At 33.4% G+C, this 22,111-nt stretch overlaps 1 protein-coding gene across 1 annotated transcript; it reads left to right on the forward strand.

Moving 5' to 3' along the window:
• Positions 1–201: 201 nt before the first annotated feature.
• Positions 202–21,022, forward strand: LOC145030645 (GDSL esterase/lipase At1g59030-like). Its single transcript, XM_078979028.1, has 5 exons — positions 202–538; positions 847–977; positions 1,069–1,302; positions 20,322–20,577; positions 20,708–21,022. The coding sequence occupies exons 1-5, from the start codon at positions 259–261 to the stop codon at positions 20,902–20,904; spliced, it is 1,098 nt and encodes a 365-aa protein (XP_078835154.1). The 5' UTR covers positions 202–258; the 3' UTR covers positions 20,905–21,022.
• The last annotated feature ends 1,089 nt before the right edge of the window (positions 21,023–22,111 follow it).

The raw sequence follows: 22,111 nt of genomic DNA on the forward strand, positions 1-22,111 counted from the left end.
GGATCATGTAATTATTTTTAATATTATAAGTGGTATTTGAGTATTGAACTTACTATAGTTCACCTAGAAATTTTTTACGTTGTCATAACTTAAGGAATATAGTTTTTATAACCGACTATCATCTTAATTCCATGATGGGTATTTTTCCAATAGAAAACACTTGTTTCTCAAACAAACCAACCTTAAGTGCTTCTTCTTACACATTATATATCCAACTTTAACGTTACCAATGAGCATTCTCACAAACAAACTATCGTTATGGAATTTATTTTCATTTCTTTAAGAATGCCTAGAGCTATCATTCTCTTTTTTTACTACATTATTTTACTAGTGAATTGTGGTGTGGCAACCTTCATTATGCCCGAGAATGTGACGGTTCCAGCATTGATAGCATTTGGAGACTCAATCTTGGATCAAGGAAATAACAACTATTTTCCAACATTCATAAGGGCCAACTTCCCTCCATATGGGATGAATTTTTTGGGTGCAAGAGCAACCGGAAGGTTCACCAACGCAAAGACCCCTACTGACTTGATCGGTATTTCTCTATACTATTTCTTAAGTAGTTGGTTATGTTTGAATCAAATTATTAACACAAAAGTATATCTATAAATATCATATCTTCTTCTCACAAGCTTAGTCACATTTTTTGGTAACATTTGTAAACGTGTGCTCAGGGGTGGATCAATATGTCATTTGTAATCGCTTAAAAATCATTAATCTTTAAAAGCTATAAATTGAAAGAATATTGATGCTTTAATTAGTATCATATTTTGATTTTCTAATTGCACTATAAAATGTTGTATATCAAATTCAATTTTAATCTGTAGGTTATTCGTTTTTCAGCTGAAAAAATAAAGGTCAAGGAGTACGTGTCAGCATACTTAAACCCGTTCATACAAGACCAAGATATGATCACGGGGGTAAGCTTTGCTTCAGGAGCCACAGGACTTGATCCGTTAACATCGAGAATTAATGTATGTATGGTAGTTTTTTGTGGATTTTAATTTGGTTATTTTCATACTAACATGTATTATAAGTGTTTAACTCGTTGTTCGTAAAAATCAGTCGGCGATACCCATGATGGATCAGCTGCAAATGTTCTCAAATTATATTAGGAAACTTCATGTATTGTTGGGAAAAGTGGAAACGGGTAACATTTTAAATAACAGCTTGTTTTTGGTGGCAACTGGAAGCGATGATTTCGTAGATAATTACTTCACCTACCCGATAAGGAAAGTTCAGTATGACATACCCTCTTACTGTAACTATCTCATTTCAAAGGCTTCCACTTTTGTGAAGGTAAAAGTTACAATCTTTTAGTTTCTTTGGATTTTGCTCATCATCTCTAGTCAATACACTTATCCCTTCCTTCCAAGGTCCACGTAAATGCAATACTTTCTAAGACCATCCATAAAATAGCATCCTAACTATAATTGTACGGTATGATGTACACATTCAATAGTCATTAAACTCTTCAATGAGAAAAAGAAAATTTTTTAACTATTAAAAATATATTTCATTGAACTATAAAAAAATTAATATAGAGTTGTATTGAAAATAAAATAAAGATGCGCCACCTTAGTAAATTTCAAGAAATTTAATATGTTATGGATACATAAGTTAACTATTAGAACATATTGTCACAAAATTGAATATATAATAGATTTCTTTTTCAACTAGGTGTAAACACACAACTTTTAAGAGCATATAACTTCAAACTTTTAAGAAAAACCTAGAAAAGAATTTTGTTTGACAACGGTAGCTTTTACTGTTTGGGTTAAAAAAAAAATCTTGAAATCCAAAAACAATTTTAAATAGCATTTAACAAAAAAAAAACTATTCTAGATTTTAACAAATGACATAAATATGTTTTAAAAGAAATAAACAATGTCCATACTTTTAGTAATTATCTTAAATGATTAAATATAAATATATTTTAGTATTTTTAATGTTATTTTAAAGAAAATATATTTTATTTGAAACGACCATATCAACAGATTTTATAATTTATTAATTTTCATCTAACAAACTAATAAATAGTTGCTACATGAATTTATAAACCAAAATTATTGTTATACAATAATATTATTTCGTTTAAAACACTGAAACACTTTTTAATATGTATAAAGTGTTTAGTCTCGGTTCCTATAAATGTTGTATTTGACGAGCCATAACTAGTTATTTTTCGAGTTTCTTCAAACTGTAATGTTTGGCAAACAACAAGCATCTTATAAACTAAATGTTTTAAAAATATTTGCATTGTGTTTATATTACTACAGGTAGCCGCTAGATAAAATGTAGTTCATAAATGAAAAAACTAACTACTAACTTAAACGCTAGTTAGTTGCCAATTTGTAAGCTAGCTGATAAAAAAATGAGATTTGCTAAAAAAAAGTATTAGGTGATATTAATTTATAAACCAAAATTATTGTTATACAATAATATTATTTCTTTTAAAACACTGAAACACTTTTTAATATGTATAAAGTGTTTAGTCTCGGTTCCTATAAATGTTGTGTTTGATGCGCCATAACTAGTTATTTTTCAAGCTTCTTCAAACTGTAATGTTTGGCAATCCAACAAGTATCTTATAAACTAAATGTTTTAGAAATACTTGCATTGTTTTTATATTATTACAGGTAGCTGCTAGAAAAAATGTAGTTCATAAATGAAAAAACTAACTACTAACTTAAACGCTAGTTAGTTGCTAGCTTGTAAGCTAGCTGATAAAAAAAATGAGGTTTGCTAAAAAAAATTACTAGTTGGTATGCTCATTGAAATAAAATGACACAAAAGGACATTTAAAAATAATATATTTTTATACATATAGATTAGTAAGATATGGTTTTAATTAATGAGTTTCTATGGTATTACATGTACATACTATTATAATATGTATAGGTTAGTAAGATAAAGTATTTAGTACATAACGAAGTTTTAAAGAAATATATATAGAACAAAATAACCAACATTCAAACCTCAAAAAAATGAAAAGAAAATCTTAGAAATCCCTCGAAAGTTCCTACAAATTTTCTATAGATTAGTGACAGATCTGTTTGGGTAGGAAATCACTCGGAAATACCTACATATTACATAGGGATTTCAAACAAAAAGAACTCTCTTTTGTTTGTCAACATTCAAAGATATTCTTTTTCGTTCTATGTTTTATACAATTTGATTACAGATAAATTATAGTAATTTCACCAGCTAATACGTTACACACACACACACAAATATATATATATATATATATATATATATATATATATATATATATATATATATATATCAACTCAAATTTTTCCCAAGATCTAGTGAGACAAAATAGGGAGTTGTATATCATCACGCCTTCATCTTCCCACAATCCTCGGAAGTACCTGAAACCATAAACTAAAACCGTAAACCTAAGCTTAATGAATTCCTTCAAAGTACCAAACACATAACATATAACACATATACTAGGTCCTAAGTTATTTCAAGAATACCCCTGCATGGTCCTCAGCATAACTCTAGATTACACTTAAGCCCAAAGTCTGAGTCTAGTATGCCTAGCGGGCTCTCAACTCATATCTGGAATGCTCATGGGTTTGTTGGCTACATCACAAAGTCGTACGGCCTCAACCTAACACAATATGTTGATATATATATATATATATATATATATATATATATATATATATATATATATATATATATATATCTTAAACACAGAACTAGCAAATACAGATAATCGTGCAGATCCATTACCTAGCCAAATACTAGTATATAACTATGTTATAACCAAGATATATAAACTAATGGGTTGACATTGATGCCTTCAACTCACAATATAGTGAGGAAAACTCACCTTAAAAAAAAAAAGAATAAATGTCAGTCCTAGAAATCGACTTAACGACCACCTAACCAACATCGAGGACCGAATCTAAATTAATTAGCTCAAAATCCCTAAAATACCCCTAGGTTCATTTTGTCAAACCTTTGGTTAAAGGTCAAGGTCAACAGATCTACTTGGTCCACTCAGCTGATTACGCATGCATACTCAACTCCTATGTTGGGCTTACTAAAGCTTTCACCGGTGTCAGGTGGTTAACCCTGTATGTGCGGCGTATGCTAGGTTATGTACGATGTACACACAAAATTCATTTTTCTTCAATAAGAGCTTAATGCATTAATCTCTCATGTCCCAATTTCAGATCCAAGGAAAAACTAACACTAAGAGTCGTAAAGTTTCCAACTTTTTGATTTGGATGCCCGTTAAGTGCTTAATACATAAAATCCCAACTTCTCGAAAGCCCTCCTTAAGCATCAAACCATATTTTTATGAATCAAGACCCCTCATTAAGTCAGAAATTGCTAGATCTATAAGATAGCATGATCAAGCTATGACATTTTTACCTCCTGGAGGTTGCTAGCAAGGAGATACTCCCATATCCAAGTTGCTTCAAAGCTCCAAAGTCTTATCACCACCTTCTTCTTCTTAAAGAATACCACTAAAACAAAAAGATGAGCTCAAGATGCACTTTTATCACATAGGATTAACTAGAGGGATGTTTTCTCAGGTGGAGGCTGATGAGGAAATGAGAAACGAGAAGTAAATGATGATTATATATGGATCAAAACCTAATAAATTAGGGTTTGAGTTTATCATGTAGGCCCGTGTACGCCAAGTGTACTAGGGTCCACCCCAATACCCCCATCGTTGACAACGTACGCCCAACGTACTAGCTCTCTGGCCAAAATCACCAAAATCCCACGATGGGCAATTTAGGCAATCTTTCTCATGCACAAGGGTCAAAAGGGAATATTCCTTCATATATAGGGTTAAAATTGAAAATATCTCATCATCGGAATGTTACAGTTCTCCCCCACTTGAACTAGACTTCGTCCTCTAAGTCCGATGCTGCCAATAACTTATGATAATGCTCGCGTATCTCCGTATCTGGCTCCTAGGTCCACTTGGCTCCTTTTTGATGTTGCCACTTAACCTTTACTAAAGGTATCTTCTATTTGGATAAGACATTCAACTTTATCCTTACCACCACCAACAGCCTCTCAATATAATCCAGGCACTCATCGACCTGAATATCATCAAAATGGACCACCGCCTCATCGTCCAACATACATTTTTGCAACTGCGAAACATGAAAAGTGTTATGGATCTAGATGAGCTCACTCGAAAAATCGAACCGGTAGGCCACCCTGACTACCCTAGTGATAACATGTAATAGTCCAATATACCGGGGACCTAACTTCCCCTTCTTTTTGAAACGTATAACACCATCTCTATGATTTTGTGACCAAGCTTTCCCCAAAAAACTGGCATACGACATCTCCGACCATACAAAAGCTCGAAGGGAGATGCACCAATGTTGGAATGATATTTGTTGTTGTTGGAAATTTATGCAAGAGGTAGATAGGAATCCCAACTCCCACAAAAATCTATGATACAAGCCCATAATTTATCCTTAAGTATCTAGAGGAGTTGCCCATTCTGGTCGTCGGTCTGCGGATGATAACCAATTTTGAAATGTAGACATGTACCCATTTCCTCATGGAACTTTTTCCAAAAAGGGAAGTGAATCGAACATCTCGATCTGATATAATACAGACTGGAACCCTATGACGAGCAACAATCTTCCAAACATACACATCGGCTAATTTCTAGGTCGATGAGCTCTCCTAGATGCCCAAAAAGGGGGCACTCTTGGTCAATCGATCCATCATGACCTAGATAGTATCAAAAACCTTTGTAGTACTTGGTAGCTATGTGAGAAAATCCATGGTGATCTATTCCCACTTCCATACAGGACCTTCCAAAGGATACATCTTAACATGCCGCCTCTAGTGCTCGGCCTTGACCATCCTACAGGTCAAACTATCTCCCGCTTCATACACAACCATCAATAACTTAGTCTTAAAGCCTGATATATCTTGGTGGCTCCTAGATGTATCGAAAAGTGAGACTTATGTGCTTCCTCCAAAACCATCTGCCTAACTCCACTAGAAACCGGAATCCAAACCCGACCACATCGGGTCAACAATCACCGACTGTCGGTGACAAATTAATCAATCTTGCCCTTGATCCTCTCATATTTCCTATTCTCCTTCTTCACTCCTTCTTCCTACGTATCTAAAATTATACGCAACCACATTCTCTTTACCTGGATGGTAAAGGATCACGTTAACAAAATGCTTGACCAAGTTAGGCCACCTGTACTATCTCATGTTCAGGTTCAGCTGGTCCATAAGATAATACAAACTCTTATGATTTGTGTAGATAGTACATCAGACCCAATACAAGTAGTGCCACCAATCTTGAGGGAAAACACTAATGCCCCCAACTCTAGATCAAGGGTAGGATACCTTGCCTCATGCAACTTCAGCTACCAAGAAGCATACGCAACCACTCACCCTCTTTGCATAAGAACCACCCCCAAACGAGTGATGGATGCATCACAATATACAATGAAATCCTTGATACCCTCCAGAATGGTCAACACTAGGTTGTCACATAATTCGGTTTCCAAAACTATAAAATTTGTAACAAAAGCATTATAAAGTTTGAATAAAAAAATATTCCCACCAATGATCATGTTGCATGAACATGAAAGATTAAAATACAACTATATTAGGATTAAGTAAATTACAAACTTTAAAGTCATTTAATCCTCTTAGGAGTTTGGAATTTAATGTAGATGGAATGAACCCAAAGAGAGTTCCTCGAAATGTATTTGCAAACAACTACCAAGTTGACTTGAATACTAGTTCTTCTTACATAGTAAGCTCTTTGGCCTTTAAGAATGAAAGCCAATATGTTGTATTAAAGGAGAGTAAAATTATCAGATGATTTCATGATATTTTTAGCACATTAAGAAAGAAATAATATAAGGAGATGAGAGGGATGATTCTAGTATTGGAAAATTAAGAGGAAATGAAAGCCTTTATCATTTCATTATTTACCCATGTTTCTTAAAATGTTTAAACATACCATACCTCTATGCTTTATGATGGTAATTTGACATGCTTCTGAAGTATGACTCATTCCTTATAGTAATCATCAACAAAAGAATAAAGATGCATAAAATTCTTCCAACTTTTATATCTTAGAAAACTCATGTATATTTATATAAACGAAAAAATCCTTTTACTCTGCAAAGATATACTTGACTTTATATACCATATGGTATTAAATATTTTCATACTTAACATTGAAAATTATTATATTCATTAGATGAATAATTTCTAATTAATTTCAAGTGTAATAAATATTTATCAAGAATCAAATAAATAAAATATTCAATTTGTTTTTAATTGCTATGGGTGTGACCTATATGATCATATGTTATTAGAAAATTTCATCCTAACATGGTGCTTGAGCATATTGATCCATCAATCTCTGACACACATAAGAAGCTTTATAGATTGATAAAAAAAAATTGGTGTACATCTATCAACATTTCACTTCCCCCGATAACATATGAAGAGGTTCCATTCAAATAGTAATGAAAATATCATATCCTAATATATATATATATATATATATATATATATATATATATATATATATATATATATATATATATAGTTAAATGTGACTTTAGGATATAGATCAATCTATTTGAGCATCTACGATCAATAGAGCACTTGGAAGCATGTGTGAGAATCAGTGATCATATGTGAGCATCAATAATCATAAATGAGCATTGGTGATTATATGCGAGCATCAATGATCACGTGTGAACATCTGGTTTCATTGTAGCACTTGGAGTTCAATGGATAACTTAAATCAATATGGAGCATCTAAGAAAGGAATATAGGATCTAAAAAGAAATGGAGCATATGATAATGGAAAGGAACATAAAAGAAAAGAACAGAGCACCTAAGAAAGGAATGGATCACCCAAGAAGGGAATGGCGCATCTGAGAAGGGAATAGAGCATCACTGATGCTCCATGATGCAAGGATGCTCCATCTTGAAGTAGGTTTGTCATTTTTGAGAAGATAATTGTTGTCTTTGAAGAAGAATGTGCTACCTAGGAGGTTGATGTGTCATCTAGAATTTGGATGCGCCATTCGGATGATGCTCATAGATGAAGCTCATGAATCATTCTCATGGATGATGCTCGTGGATGATTCTCCTTGACGATGCTAATTAATGATTCTCATGGAAGATGCTCAAGGATGATTCTCATGGATAATAGTTATGGAATATATCTCATGGATGAAGCTTCCGAAGGTGGTTGCATGGCCTATTGTGATTACTTAACACCTCTCGTACGCCTATGGATTAACGAGATTGGACCATTACGGTGTTAGGTCTACCCATAGTCTATATATAGGGATGCATACTAGTAACCACTATTTTAGGCGAATCTCTATTGAATTGTACATGTAACCTTAATTGAGAACTCATAAATAAAGAATACTCCCCTCATGTCTATCGACGTCGGTCACCTGGACCGAACCATTTAAAAATGTGTCTTGTGTGCTCATCTTATGTGTTATCCGCATTACTTCCTAAAAAGGTTCATCGGTTCTTGACAAGTGGCATCAGATCTTTTCTGATTCTTGAAAAGTGTCGTCTAATTTCCCTAACTAGTGGTATCAAAGTTGCGGTGTTGTTTTATTGATTGAAGATGGAAGGTCACAAATTCTCTTTGGAAAATTTCAATGGTTCAAATGATTTCACTTTGTAGAAGGAAAATATGAAGGCTCTTCTAGTTCAACTCAGATATATAACAATATTAGCAGGAGAAGCGAAATTGAAAAAAGGCATGGCGGATAAGAAAAATGTGGATATTCTGGAAAGAGTGCATAATTGCTATTCTACTGAGTTTAGCTGATGAAGTACTGAGAGAGGTTGTGGATCAAATGATTGTATGTGGGATTTGAGAGAAATTTTATAAAAAATATCAGACCAATTCTATGACGAAAAGGATGTAATAGAAGCAATGTTTGTATACTCTTAGGATGTATTAAAGTACAAAAATGAAGGATCATAAGGAAAACTTCAATAGGATCATCTTGGATTTACTAGGTGTGAGAGTAAACATTTCTCACACCCCCAAACCAGACGGCGGAAACGTTTGAGGCTCACGTGACTAAATTTGAATATCATCAAAATGAATATACATGAATCATAACATAAGCATCACCATGCATCAATATATTACAACTGACTTTGTTCGCATCAAATACATTGTTTTAACATTTCGAATCCATAACATAAAATGTTTGATAGTTTTCAAAGGCACAATACTCTAGCATAACTTGGTACTACTCCTCAGCTTACCTATTACCTGAGAATACAAGTTATTTTAAAAATGGTCAACATATGGAATGTTAGTGAGTTCATTAACAAGTTTGATATGAAAACGTTTTGTGTAGTTTGTAAGAAAACAACCGAGAAAATCAGATATTTTTTGGAAAGACAATTGTTTGTATAAAAGTGTGAAGATCCGTAAATAGATGCATGATGATTTCAAAACGTGTATAGTTGAAAAACTTCGTATTAAAAGTACCAGTGAAAATTTGTTGAACTTGCGCGGAATACCCGATGTTTTCCGAAAATAAACAAAATATCATACAACTGTTCGTATTGTTATCCCATCCTTGAATGATTTTGATTTATCTTAATTACTTGATTAGTATTGGATTTATTTATGTGAGTCGTTATAACCATGTATGATAATGACTAGTTTGTCTGTCTTGGCACTCTGGTGAACGTCGGAATTGATCTTAAGATTTTGTCACCCTAGACTGGCTAAGTCTAACTGTAGCGAACAACTAAAGTGTGGGAGAGTCACCCTCGTATAGATCTATACACAAACTTTTGCTCTCCCTCCAGGAGACTTTGATTATAACTACACACTACGACCGACACACATTGGTGCCACCCGTTATTACTCACTAAAGCCCAATTGACTTTGATTACTATTGATTATCGACCCGTATTTTTTTACTTGGATTGATGATAGGCCTAAATAACGAGGAGAAGAGGATTACAAGATCCTACTATTCCCGCGTATTATTTATGGCTATTCATTATACGAAGGACACGCTGGCCCATTTCGCATTTGATTTACTTGGACCTTACTAGCAATGCTAATGGGCCACTAAGGCTCAATAGCACTTAAAAGTCATTGAGGGTCCCTTAAATATGAAATTATGTCATGGAAAGCCCAATAACATTTATAATTATCCCTTGGGACCAAAAATCATGTTAATGGGTCACAAAGGCCCAATAAGCATGTTTGGAACTTTCAAGCCCAAAGGATTTAATATTTACTTGTTTTAGGTATAGTATAGATGTCGGAAATCTTTAATTGAACAATTGTTAAATTTGTATCGATACGAGACTGGACGACCGTTTATAACAATATTTGGAAATTTATGTATAATCATCTTGTCATTTTTCATAAGTTGTGGTTGGGAAATTTTAACCCAAATATCTTAATAATAAAATAGTTGATTCAAAATATTGGGTTGACCTTTTCAGTCCTTCTTTAATAAAAATGACAATTTTAGTCCCTTATATATATAAATACATTTTTAGGCCCTAAAAACCACTTTCTTGTCATTTTTGACCCGTAGACTTTGTCTAAGTGGTGGGTTTAGCTCAAATTTACTTTTGTCAGTTTCAGCCCTTCCAGAAAAGTGTTTTTCAGTTTAAGCCCAAACCTTTTGTAACTTTTACAATTTTCATCTAAAATCCAAAAACTTCACATTTTTTATCCTTCTTTCGAAAATATATCATTTTGACCCCTGAATTAGTTTCATTTACCCTTTTTACCCCTTGTTTGAGAAGTTTATCATTTCACCCCTGTAAAAATTGGGATTCTCGCAAATTAGGGCTTAATGGGTCGAAAAGCCCAAATTTTGGCCCATTAAACTACAATTTACACATCTAGCCCTTAAAAGAGTATGATATCCATAAAAAAACATTTATTTTTACTGATTTGACTCTTTTAGCCCTTAAGAAAACCATGAATGGTAATTTTTCAACTCAACTTTTGTTTGTTTGACAATTTTATCCCAAAAATGGGTTTTATGTTGCAATATGTATATTTTAATCTTAGAGGGTAATTTTTCTTGGCTTGTTTTAGTGAAATACTTCTTAGATCATGCTTATATTCCTCTTAGAGCCATAGATCTCGAATTTCTATTCTTTTTGTTACACATTTATCACATAAACACATGAAATCACACATACACATAGATCTACACATTTTACTTGTATTCTCCACCATAAAACACATGAAAACCAAAAATAGAGGGGTATGAACTCACCTTGAGCTTGTGGGTTCGGTATTGAAGAAGAATAGAAGAAGTTTGATGCTACTCTCGGCCTAGCAAGCTTCTTGGGGAATTTTTGGCTTAGATGTGTTCTAAGATGCAAGATCACGAATTTTTATGAGTTAACGAGAGATTTTTGATAAAAATAAAGAGTCTAGACTATGGATCCAAGCATCAACTTACCTAATATGATGAATCTTATGAAAAATCCTTCTTGAAAGCTGTCAAATCTCAAAATTTTAGATGAAGAAGTAAGAGTTTTCTTTGAGAGAGTTTTGAGTGAATTTTGTATGTGTGTGTCCTTCCCTTTGTGTTCTCGAACGAAGAAGAAAAAGAGAGGAGAAGAGAGAGAGTGAAGTGATGGGTTTCTTGGAAGTATGAGAAGAGTGCATGGATACTACATATATAATTGTGAGGTGGCATGTAGGAAAGTCAACTCTTCCTCCCCATGTTTTGTGGTTTGGGTCGATAGAAGGAGAAGAAAGAAAAAGATTGGGCCTTTTTGCACTTAAGCCCATATTATGATCTAATTAGATGATTTTTGGCCCAATTGGTCTTCTGAGAGTGTTCACAGCCCAAAACAAATCAAGAATGGTTTTTATGGCTCATTAGGGCTAATTGGGTTAGTTATGGTCCAATCAGGTCCATTAAGGTATTTTATTTCACTATAGGCCCAATATGGCCCAAATTATTAAAATAAATGGAAGTAGGTCCAATTAGAGCCCATTTAAGAGTTCTAAGCCCAAAATAATCAAATTGGAAGCTTATTGGCCCATTAGGTCCAATAAGGAAATCGTAGTCCATAATGGACTTAAACCGGGATTTCTAGGGTTTCCAATTCTTTGTTGACTATTTTAGGTGCTTACATAGAGCGTTTGATGGAAAATTTGTTGTTATCGAATAAGCATCATATATGCTTTCACATTTTTGGTTCACAAATGTTATCATTGTTGTTGTTACATGGTATATAATTCCTAGCTGTGACAATATTAAAGATAAAGATCAAGAACATATCATCTTTTGTTTACTGTCGAATTATTATTAGAATCTCTTTGATATCATGTTCATTGTGAATGATGCAAAGGATTCTTAGATGTCGAGGGAACTTAAAAGAAAAGTTTTAGGTTGCAAAGAAGTTTCCAAATCTGGTTTGTTTGTAGGCATGTGGAGAACATCAAATAGAGCTGGTGGTAACAAAAGGAAGTGAAGTTCTGAATCATAAGCAAACATTAGATGTTATAATAGGAATGAAAGGGACACTTTAGAAGATATTGTCTATTTCTGAACAAAATGAATTATGGAGTTGAACCAACAACAACAACATTGTTGTGGTTTAAGGAAATTATGATAATGGGAATGATGGTGAAGTTTTGACTATATATACAACCCAGTAGCATCAAATTAAATGACTTATAATCGTGACTAGTTCGACTCCTTTAATTAGTGGAATGGAATAGTCAAAATGGGTGATGGTGGAATTCATAATACCAAGGGAAGTGGCATAATGTAGATAAAGAAACACGATGGCATGGTCAAGAAACTAGATTGTTTCTTTTTTATGAGTCTTCGTAAGAACCTAACCTCTATTAGGACTTTGGTGAAGGATAGACTAAAATATTCTAGAAAGTGTGACTAGGTAAGAGTATCCAAGGGTTCTCTTGTAATTATAAAGGGAAAAAACAAATCATAGAATTTATTTACTAGAAGCTTGCACAGTGAGTTGAACGATGATTGGATCATAAGCCTCGGAATAGTGTGATGATAAAACAAAGTTTTTACATCATAGGATGGGACACAAGAGTTGGGATGGTATTATAATGAGTAAACATGGGTTGTTTTATGGAAATGTAACTAGACAGGTAAAACCTGGTAAATCTTATGCTTAACAAGTGTGACAATGGGTGAAGTTCAATGTGGTTCATTATCCAAGCATATAGGCCCTCGAGTATGTTCAATCGGATTTATGGGGTCCCTCTCTGGTGAAGTTTGATGGTGGATGTCAATACTCTGTGAGCTTTATTGATAACTACTGAGGGAAGATTTGGATGTACTTTTTGAAAATGAAAGATGAAGATGAAGTGTTTGGGTATTTCAAGGAATGAAAGACTATGGATGAAAAACATACCAATAACCAACTCAGGTCACTCAAAATAGAAAATGGATTTGGGTTCTACAAGGATTCATTTAATAACTTCTGCAAAATAGAGGATATAGTGTGGCATCACACTATATGAAAAATAACACAAAAAGTGGAGTGGTAGATCGGATGAACCAAACATTGATGCAACATGCTCAGTGCATACGATCATCTATTGATTTATCAGAGTAATTCCAGGTAGAGTCAGTTAAGACTCTTGTTATATGGTTAATAGATCTCCATCAACTATAACTGATTATAGGACTGATCAATAGGTGTGGTCTGGGAAACCCTATGATTATTTTAGTTTACAAATGTTTGGATGCCCTTCTTACGCTCGTGAGAATGATGGCAAAATAGGGTTGAAGGAAAAGAAGTGTATAATTCTAAGATACATGTCTGGAGGGAAAGGTTATCTTTTGTGGTTTATAAAAAGGAAAGAATCTAAAATCCCTTGTACAACTCAAGGTGACCTTTGAATCTTCTATATGTAACCAGATAGGAGGTGGTACAAGTGTTTTATGAGATGATCATGGTTATATCTGCAATGTGGAGTTTGCAACAAAAACCCCACACATATTTTTTATTAAATGGAAACAACAAGGTGGCATGGCATAGTAAATACATGAGGAATTCCTTATACAACTCAAGGAAGAAGTGGCAACTGATGTTGAAGCTAGAAAAGATAACTTAAAGAAGCATCTAAAAAATTAGTTTGTGATTAATGATCTATGATCTAAAAACCAGATAGCAAGGATGGGGATTCATAGGAATAGAAGAATAGGATGGTTATAAAATTATCACCACACTGAGAAAATCTTACAGTCGTTTTACTGTGATTAATCCAAGCATGTTAATACTTCTTTGGAAATTGGATGAAAATAGTGGAAAGCTTATTGGGAAGTTATCAATTGGATATTGCAACACTTGAAGGGAATGTTTGATGTTTTTATGGTGTATGGTGCTACCCCTTGACATACGGACTAGGTTGGGTCAATAGAATCAAACCATGAAGGTGATCTAGTGATAAGTAGATCATTGGAGTTTATCTCATTCAGAGTCTTATTTTGAAGGTGGAGAAACCTATATTGTTTTATGAGAGATTGTGTACTCAAAAGTTTGGTACCAAGGAGAAACTGGAAGACACGTTGACAAGGTTGATTCTTAGAAAGACATTCAAGATTTTCTTGGACTTGGCTGATTTATCAATGTAGTTAAGTCCCTTTTCAGGTAGGAAGGTAGGAAGGGAGAGGAAGTTATAGTATCTAGGTGGATTTTAGAGAATATTCAAGTCAAGGTTGAAATTGTTAAATATAAATTAATAATTTGGATCATTATATATGAGTATTTAGGATCAATGGAAAACTTGGATGCATGTGTAAGCATCAGGGCGCATTTGTGAGTATTAAGGATCATAAGTGAGCATTAAGGATCATACGTGAGCATCAATGATCACATGTGAGCATCTAGTTTCATCGGAGCACTTGTATTTCAGTGGCCTACTAAATCAAACGTTGAGCATTTGAGAAAGGAATGGAGCATGTGAGAAAGCAATGGAGCATCTAGGAAGTGAACAAAGCATTTAAAAAGGTAGTGAAGCACCTAAAAATGGAATGGACCATATGTGAAGGAAATGGGAATCATTGAAGCTCCATGATGCAAGGATATGCCATTTTGGAGTGGGTATGGCATCCTTAAAGGAGTATGCTCCATCTAGAATATAGATACATGATTGAGAAGTTGGATACACCATTTGGATGATGCTTAGTGAAGTGTTTTATGAGTTTTCCTTATCGGTTTTCTATGTTCTAGATGCCCATATTACATTTATATCCAATAAAGAAAGTCCTTCTTCTTTTTCTCCATAGCCCCAAAATTTCTCTTCATGGGCTTTGTGACGACGCATAACCTCTTTATTTTCATGTTTTTCAAGTCTCAAATTTTCTCTATTGATGTTACAATTTACATAAACCATATGTGGACATCTGGAAAAAACTTCTTCAACATTTAAATCTCCTATATATTTTCACCTTCTGATCAAATATTGTCTTAATAGTATTCGATATTGTCTTAATAGTATTCGATAGTATGTCAAAATACTCTACTAATTCACTATCTTTCATTGGTATTACCTCAAAGTAACTTCTCAAATTTTGTACTTTAGCCTCTCTTACCTAATCAATTCCTATATGCATCATTTTAATCATTTCACTTGCTTCTTCGGTCATGTCCTTCTCAACGAACATTAAAAGTATGTGCTCCTCAATCGCTTGGTAATGGACTTGTGAACAATATGATATTTCTACTATGCTATTCTTCTAGTTTTAATAGAATCCCATTATCATTGTGTTTGCAAGTTCAACTACCATTTAATAACGCAAATTGATCAGTTTAAATTCATGAGTATTGGATAGTGTAACATAACACTATTGTTCTTTTTGTTTCTCTGAGCACCTTCACCATTACATGTGACCATTTACGCACATATTTTGGCATTCAGTAACATCTTCCTAATAAAATTTGTTAGGAACTGATCAAAATAAATAAGTATCTATTATTCATGATTTAATCCTCAAAGTAATAAGCAAAACTTACTTTCGATATTGTTAGTGGAGGAAAGAAGTTTTGTAAAAAAAGCATCAGTTTTACTCTAAAAGTGAAAGGAAAAGGTTAGAAATATCTTAACTCTAAATCTAGGAAATATATTGGAATTTATCTTCTAGTTGCTTCTTTGCTTAGCTATTATCTTCCTATTGTTTACGAGTTTCCTTCTTATCTATTGTATCATATATATATATATATATATATATATATATATATATATATATATATATATATATATATATATATATATATATATATATATATATATATTTTAGACCATGCTAATTTTTTGGGACCGTGACACCAAATCTAAAAATAATTTTAAAATACAAAATAAAAGAAAAAAATCCAAAAATTCTTTTTTTTAATTATTATTTTAAGAACTTTATTTACCTAAACAAAATTTTAAAAAAAATCCCGTTTTTTTTTTTTGAAAAATACATAAAATATTATAATAGAATATTACACGGTACATTTATAATATGATTTTTAGAATGTTTAGAATATTTCTACTAGATTTGTCAGATATGTAGAATATTCTAAATATTCTACTAAAATATGTAAAAAATGTTTTTTTTTTGTATTTATTTTTCATATATATATATATATATATATATATATATATATATATATATATGTGGAAAATATATATTCCGAAAATAATATTGGAAAAAAAATTCAAAAATTTTCAATTATTTTGCATTTGAAAAATATTTTTGTTTTATCTACTAAACGAGTAGCTAGGATTGTGTGTCACGGTCTCACAAAATTAGGTCATCTCATATTAACCTAACCCTATATATATATATATATATATATATATATATATATATATATATATATATATATATATATATATATATATATATATATATATATATAGAGAGAGAGAGAGAGAGAGAGAGAGATTCTTATTTCGAATATGGAGTAAGAATAAAAAGAATCTTCTCATCCCACATTAATTTTGTCATGGTATCAGAGCAGTTGTGATCCAAATCCTAATCGGCTCCTACCCTAGCCACAACCATGATCTGCGACACTCCTGAACCTTAAAAAAACAAACCTGAGTTGCAACTAATCTAAGCTCACCATTCTATATCCATGCCTTCAACTATCCCAAACAAATGCATGTCAACAATACCCTTACCAACAACAACAACGCTAACTGGTCTCATGGTATGATGGATTTTCTCTTCGCCAAGAAGAATGTAGGATTTATTGACTGATCCATTCAGAAATCTCAAAAGACCTCAGAGGACTACATGTCATGGATGTTGTGTGATGACAAGGTGAAAGGCTGATTCATGACGCTAATGGAGAAAGATATGCAGTGTAAAATATGCTAGCACTGGCTCTGAGATATGACCTGATCTCCTTGAGATATTTGGAAAGGAGAGCGAACCTCGAGCCTATGATTTGATGCAAACCCTCACTATAACACATCAAATGGAGCTTCTGTCCCCAGGTAATACACCAAGCTCAAGGGAATCTGGGATGAGATGCAATTTGCCCTACATACCCCTACATGTTCATGCAATGGTTACATATGCAACATCGAGAAGAGTCTAATCCAACTCAAAAATAATGAAAGGTTGTATGATTTTCTCATGGGCCTTGATAGAGATTTCACTATTAATAGAATCTAAATCCTTGTAACTAATCTAATCCCTAGCCTTGGAAATGCTTACCTCCTAGTTGTTGAAGACGAAACACAGAGAGCTATTTTCTCCGAAAAAAATCCATCAATAGAGGTCGATGCATTCAACACCAGTACAACGTTTATACGAGAAGGCAACAACAGTACGCGACGTGACAAATCAAGCCAAAAGAATAATAATCCCAATCATATTACCGAGCATTGCAGTTCTATGGAAATTATGGTCATTCGCGAGAAGGCTGCTTCAAAAGGATAGGTGGTGGCCAGGGAATAAAACGTGACAAGAGACCACAGCAAAGGATGCATGTATCAACTTAGACGCAAGCTCCATTCTAGGTTTAACGTATGAGACTTTTCTATGAAACTTTGAAGAGAAAGAAAGTATGATCAAGGATGACACAAAACCCATAACTTATATGATAGGTAAAATAGATAGCGATGATGATTAGGTGGTAGATTACAGCTCCACCCAACACATCACCAATGACATTAATTAATATCCTCGTGAATTTGAAAAAACCAAAAATCACTTTAAAAACCACATCCTTATTCCTAACGGAGAGACTATACACATTGAAGGAAAAGGATACTACACCATGCTAAGTGGAACAAAACTAACAGGAGTTTTACATACACTAAAATTTACTTTCAATCTCTTCTTTGTAAGGCGATTAAGAAAAGTACTCTAAAGTGCTATAACCTTCTTTCCGGATTTTTATGTCGAGCAAAAGCTTTACACAAGGAGCTTGATTTGTGTTGATGAATGCAGAAAGGGTCTATATATCAAATGGGAGTAATTAGGAGAGAAAGAAAAGCCATGATGACGATTGCTAACACTTGGCACAAAAGATTTGGTCATGCTTTAGGTGAAAATCTTAATAAAAGTATTTTTCCCAATATTTTTCTATTCAACAAATCTAGTGATTGTTGTTCCATGGCTAAACATGCTAGACAAAATGGATGTGACAATGGCAGTGAGTTTACTTCCAATGGCATGTTGATGTTCAATAATGAAGAACGAATCCTCCTTGTGCCCTAAGATTTGAGGAGAATTTTCAAAAATGATTTTGGGGTGAATGTGTGATGACAATTGCTAACATCATCAACCTTTTACATTCTAAAGTGGTTGACAACAAATCTCCATATGAAATTCTTTTTGAGAAGAAACTAGATTATGACATGATGAAGATTTTTTTATGTCTTCTCTATTACACGAATACAGAGACAAAGGGAGACAAATTTGAGACGAGAGGAAGGCTTAGATTTTTTGTGGGTTACCCATCGGGAAAAAAAGCCTACAAGATTTATGACATTGAGAACAAAAGAATGGTTGTTTCTAGAGACATCTGTTTTTGCGACGATATATTTCCTTTTAAAAGGATGAACAATGATCCTAATTGAGAGGATCCACTTGATTTTCTTAACACTGGAACCCACTACGATGGCCCAAATAAAGACAAAATCAACATTGATTCTACTAAGATCCAACACGAACAAAATGTTGGGTTAGATCTTACTATACTCTGGATATATAATCCAAAGGAAGTGTATATGAAACTTCAACAAGGTTTTACAAAGGAAGGAGAAACTAGAGTTTGCAGATTGTGGAAGTCATTATACAGTTTAAAACAGGCTTCAAACAATTGGTATCAAGTGTTCACCAATGTTATCCTTGAACTTGGTTTTAGTCAATCCAAGGCTGACCATTCGCTATTCACTGTAAACGTAAAGGTTTTATTGCTGCACTTATTTATGTTGATGATGTCATCATTGATACGAAACACAAAAAATACATGACATAAAACAAGAACTTAATTGATAAACATTTTAGCATTAAATATCTTGGTGAACTGAAATACTTTCTTGGAATTAAGGTTGCTCATACTTTCGAAGGCCTGGATTTCAGTCAAAGAAAATATATCTTAGACATTCTAGCTAATTGTGGATTGCATGGATACAATCTAAATTCTTTGCCTATTAAATACAACTTTAAGTTAACAAAAGTTGAAGCTGAACCTCAAGTGGATGCTAGCTAATACCACCGAATGGTTGGTCGATTACTTTATTTGCACGCCACCAGATCCGACATTGCTTACACCATAAAAAACTTGAGCCAATTTGTTGCTGACCTAAGACAATCTAATCTAATTGTTGCACATAGAGTTTTACGTTATCTCAAAAATACTTTGGGGCAATATCTTTAAGAACATAGACATTCCAAATATTGAGTAAAAATAAATGAATCTTTTCTTCCCATGTTAATTCTATCAAAATAAACTATTTAAACACGCTAAGTACTCCTAATATATTAGTAACAAAGGATCAAAAGCAATCCAACCACATTTTAACCCATATCTAATATCTTTAATGCAAGGAGAGGTACTGGGTATCGAATTTGGGATACAACCTAACTAGATAAAAAACGAGGTAACCCACGTTCTATTTTTAAATAGTTATTATTTACTAAGGGTGATACTAGACAGACTATTAATAACATTCCAAAAAAGTATATTTTGGACACTGCCAAGCAAGGAAATTAAAACTGCTTCTATTTACCTTACAACCATGGAACCAATATCTTTATGATTTATGGTAATATTTTTTCTGTATACTTATTGGTTTAAAGGAGTTACATAAACTCGGAGCACGAAGGGTTGTTGTTTTTAGTTTGCCTGCAATTGGGTGTATGCCAACTTCCAGGACATTAAGTGGAGGGAAATATAGATCATGTGCATCAATTTACAACAAAGCTGCTAAATTCTTCAACAAAAAGCTATCTTCTGAGCTTTACTCTCTTAGATTTAGAAATCCTCCGGTGAAAGTTGTGTTTGCAGATATTTACACCCCGATGCTTGATATCATTAAGAATCCTCAATCCTATGGTAATGTACCTTATGATGTGGTTGACTTCTTTTATGTAGTTTGTTCTTTTTTTAACTTTAATTTCAAACGCATATTATTTATAAATAACATAGTTTAAATATGTATGTTTGTTTATGTGACTTATTTTAGGGTTTGAGATTGTCGACAGAGGTTGTTGTGGCACGGGAGAGGTGGAGGTGAGTTGGATGTGTAATGCACTTAGTCGGACATGCTCCAATATATCTAATTATTTTTTCTGGGATAGTTTTCACCCCACAGAAAAAGCATACAAGATCATTGTTGATCACCTACTCCAAATATATGTTAATGATGTACTTAGCCTTTGATGATCACCCGACCACATTATCATTTGACCATGGAATATTGGGTCATACGATTGTACTATTTTGTGTTTGTTGAGATGGTATTCAGTTTTCAATCATACTTAATTTTCGGGAGTGGCTATATGAATGGTTTATTTATATTGGTAATTTGCGTACAGTTCTAATTTTATTCATCCTATTTTGGTAGTCATGGCGACACATGATAAAAGCATCTATAATAAATGTTAGGAAGCACTACTTCAAGAAAAAAATTACTAGCATCATGTTGTGTCAAATATGTGATTATAGAGATAATATAATATAAAAAACATCCATGAAAGTTGAAAATTCAACTATTTTTATATTTTAGATTGAGTATGTTAGGATTCATCTTTGGAATCCAGTTAAAAAAATTATTAATTGAAAGTTGATGGAAGCTGAAGGTTCCTATTTTTTATCGTTCTTAAGAAGTTGGAAATTACAAAAGGTACAAATATAATATCCAATAATAACACTACTAGAAATACCACCTTTAGCCACGGAATCAGCGACGGATTTTATCTGTAGCTATTCAATGACGGCTTAGCGAGAGATCAGCGAGGGAATGCACAAATATTTCAACAACAATAATTATAGAATTTTAAAGAGACATTAGCAAGAGACCAACAACGGATTTGTAAGAATGTATAGACAAAAAATATTCCCTCACTAATTTGTTGCAAATTAAAAGCTCTTAGCGATGGAAGAACGAGAGACTACTAAAACTCGCATGTCTTTTTTTCTTGGCACTCGCCAATCGCTCGCAAAAATCGACGTCTCCATTTTTTCCCCCGCTTTTCCTTCTTTTTTTCCTACCCTCGTTTTATTTTCATCCCCCGCTTTTTTTCCCATTCCCTTATTTTATTTTCATTCCTTCTGATTTCTTCCCAAAGCCCTAAACAATTTCCTCCCAAAATCCTAATCTAACATTTGTTGACTCAAATCCCTCCTCCGCCGGAAAATCACCTCCATCACCGTCCCCCTGCATCGCTTGAAGAGTATTGGAAAACCATAGAAATCATATTCTTGTCGGATTTCATTTCAGTCCGTTGGCCTACCTTATTGACTCGTCATTTCCCAGCCAACGTTGTTTGAACTGATGGTTCATCCTCTCTTATAATGTAACACCCCGAGATCTAGATATTCTTCTTTCATCCTTGCTCTTTGTGTTTGGCCATGTTTAGCCTTGAGT

Source organism: Lactuca saligna, chromosome 2, assembly GCF_052625555.1.
Source record: "Lactuca saligna cultivar CGN05327 chromosome 2, ASM5262555v1, whole genome shotgun sequence".
In the NCBI taxonomy this organism is placed as follows: Eukaryota; Viridiplantae; Streptophyta; class Magnoliopsida; order Asterales; family Asteraceae; genus Lactuca; species Lactuca saligna.

Coding starts and splice junctions, on each gene's coding strand:
- LOC145030645 (XM_078979028.1), top strand. CDS start 259: ATGGAATTTATTTTCATTTCTTTAAGAATGCCTAGAGCTATCATTCTC. Junction 1,303..20,321: donor AGGCTTCCACTTTTGTGAAG/GTAAAAGTTACA, acceptor ATTGGTTTAAAG/GAGTTACATAAACTCGGAGC. Junction 20,578..20,707: donor TAAGAATCCTCAATCCTATG/GTAATGTACCTT, acceptor GACTTATTTTAG/GGTTTGAGATTGTCGACAGA.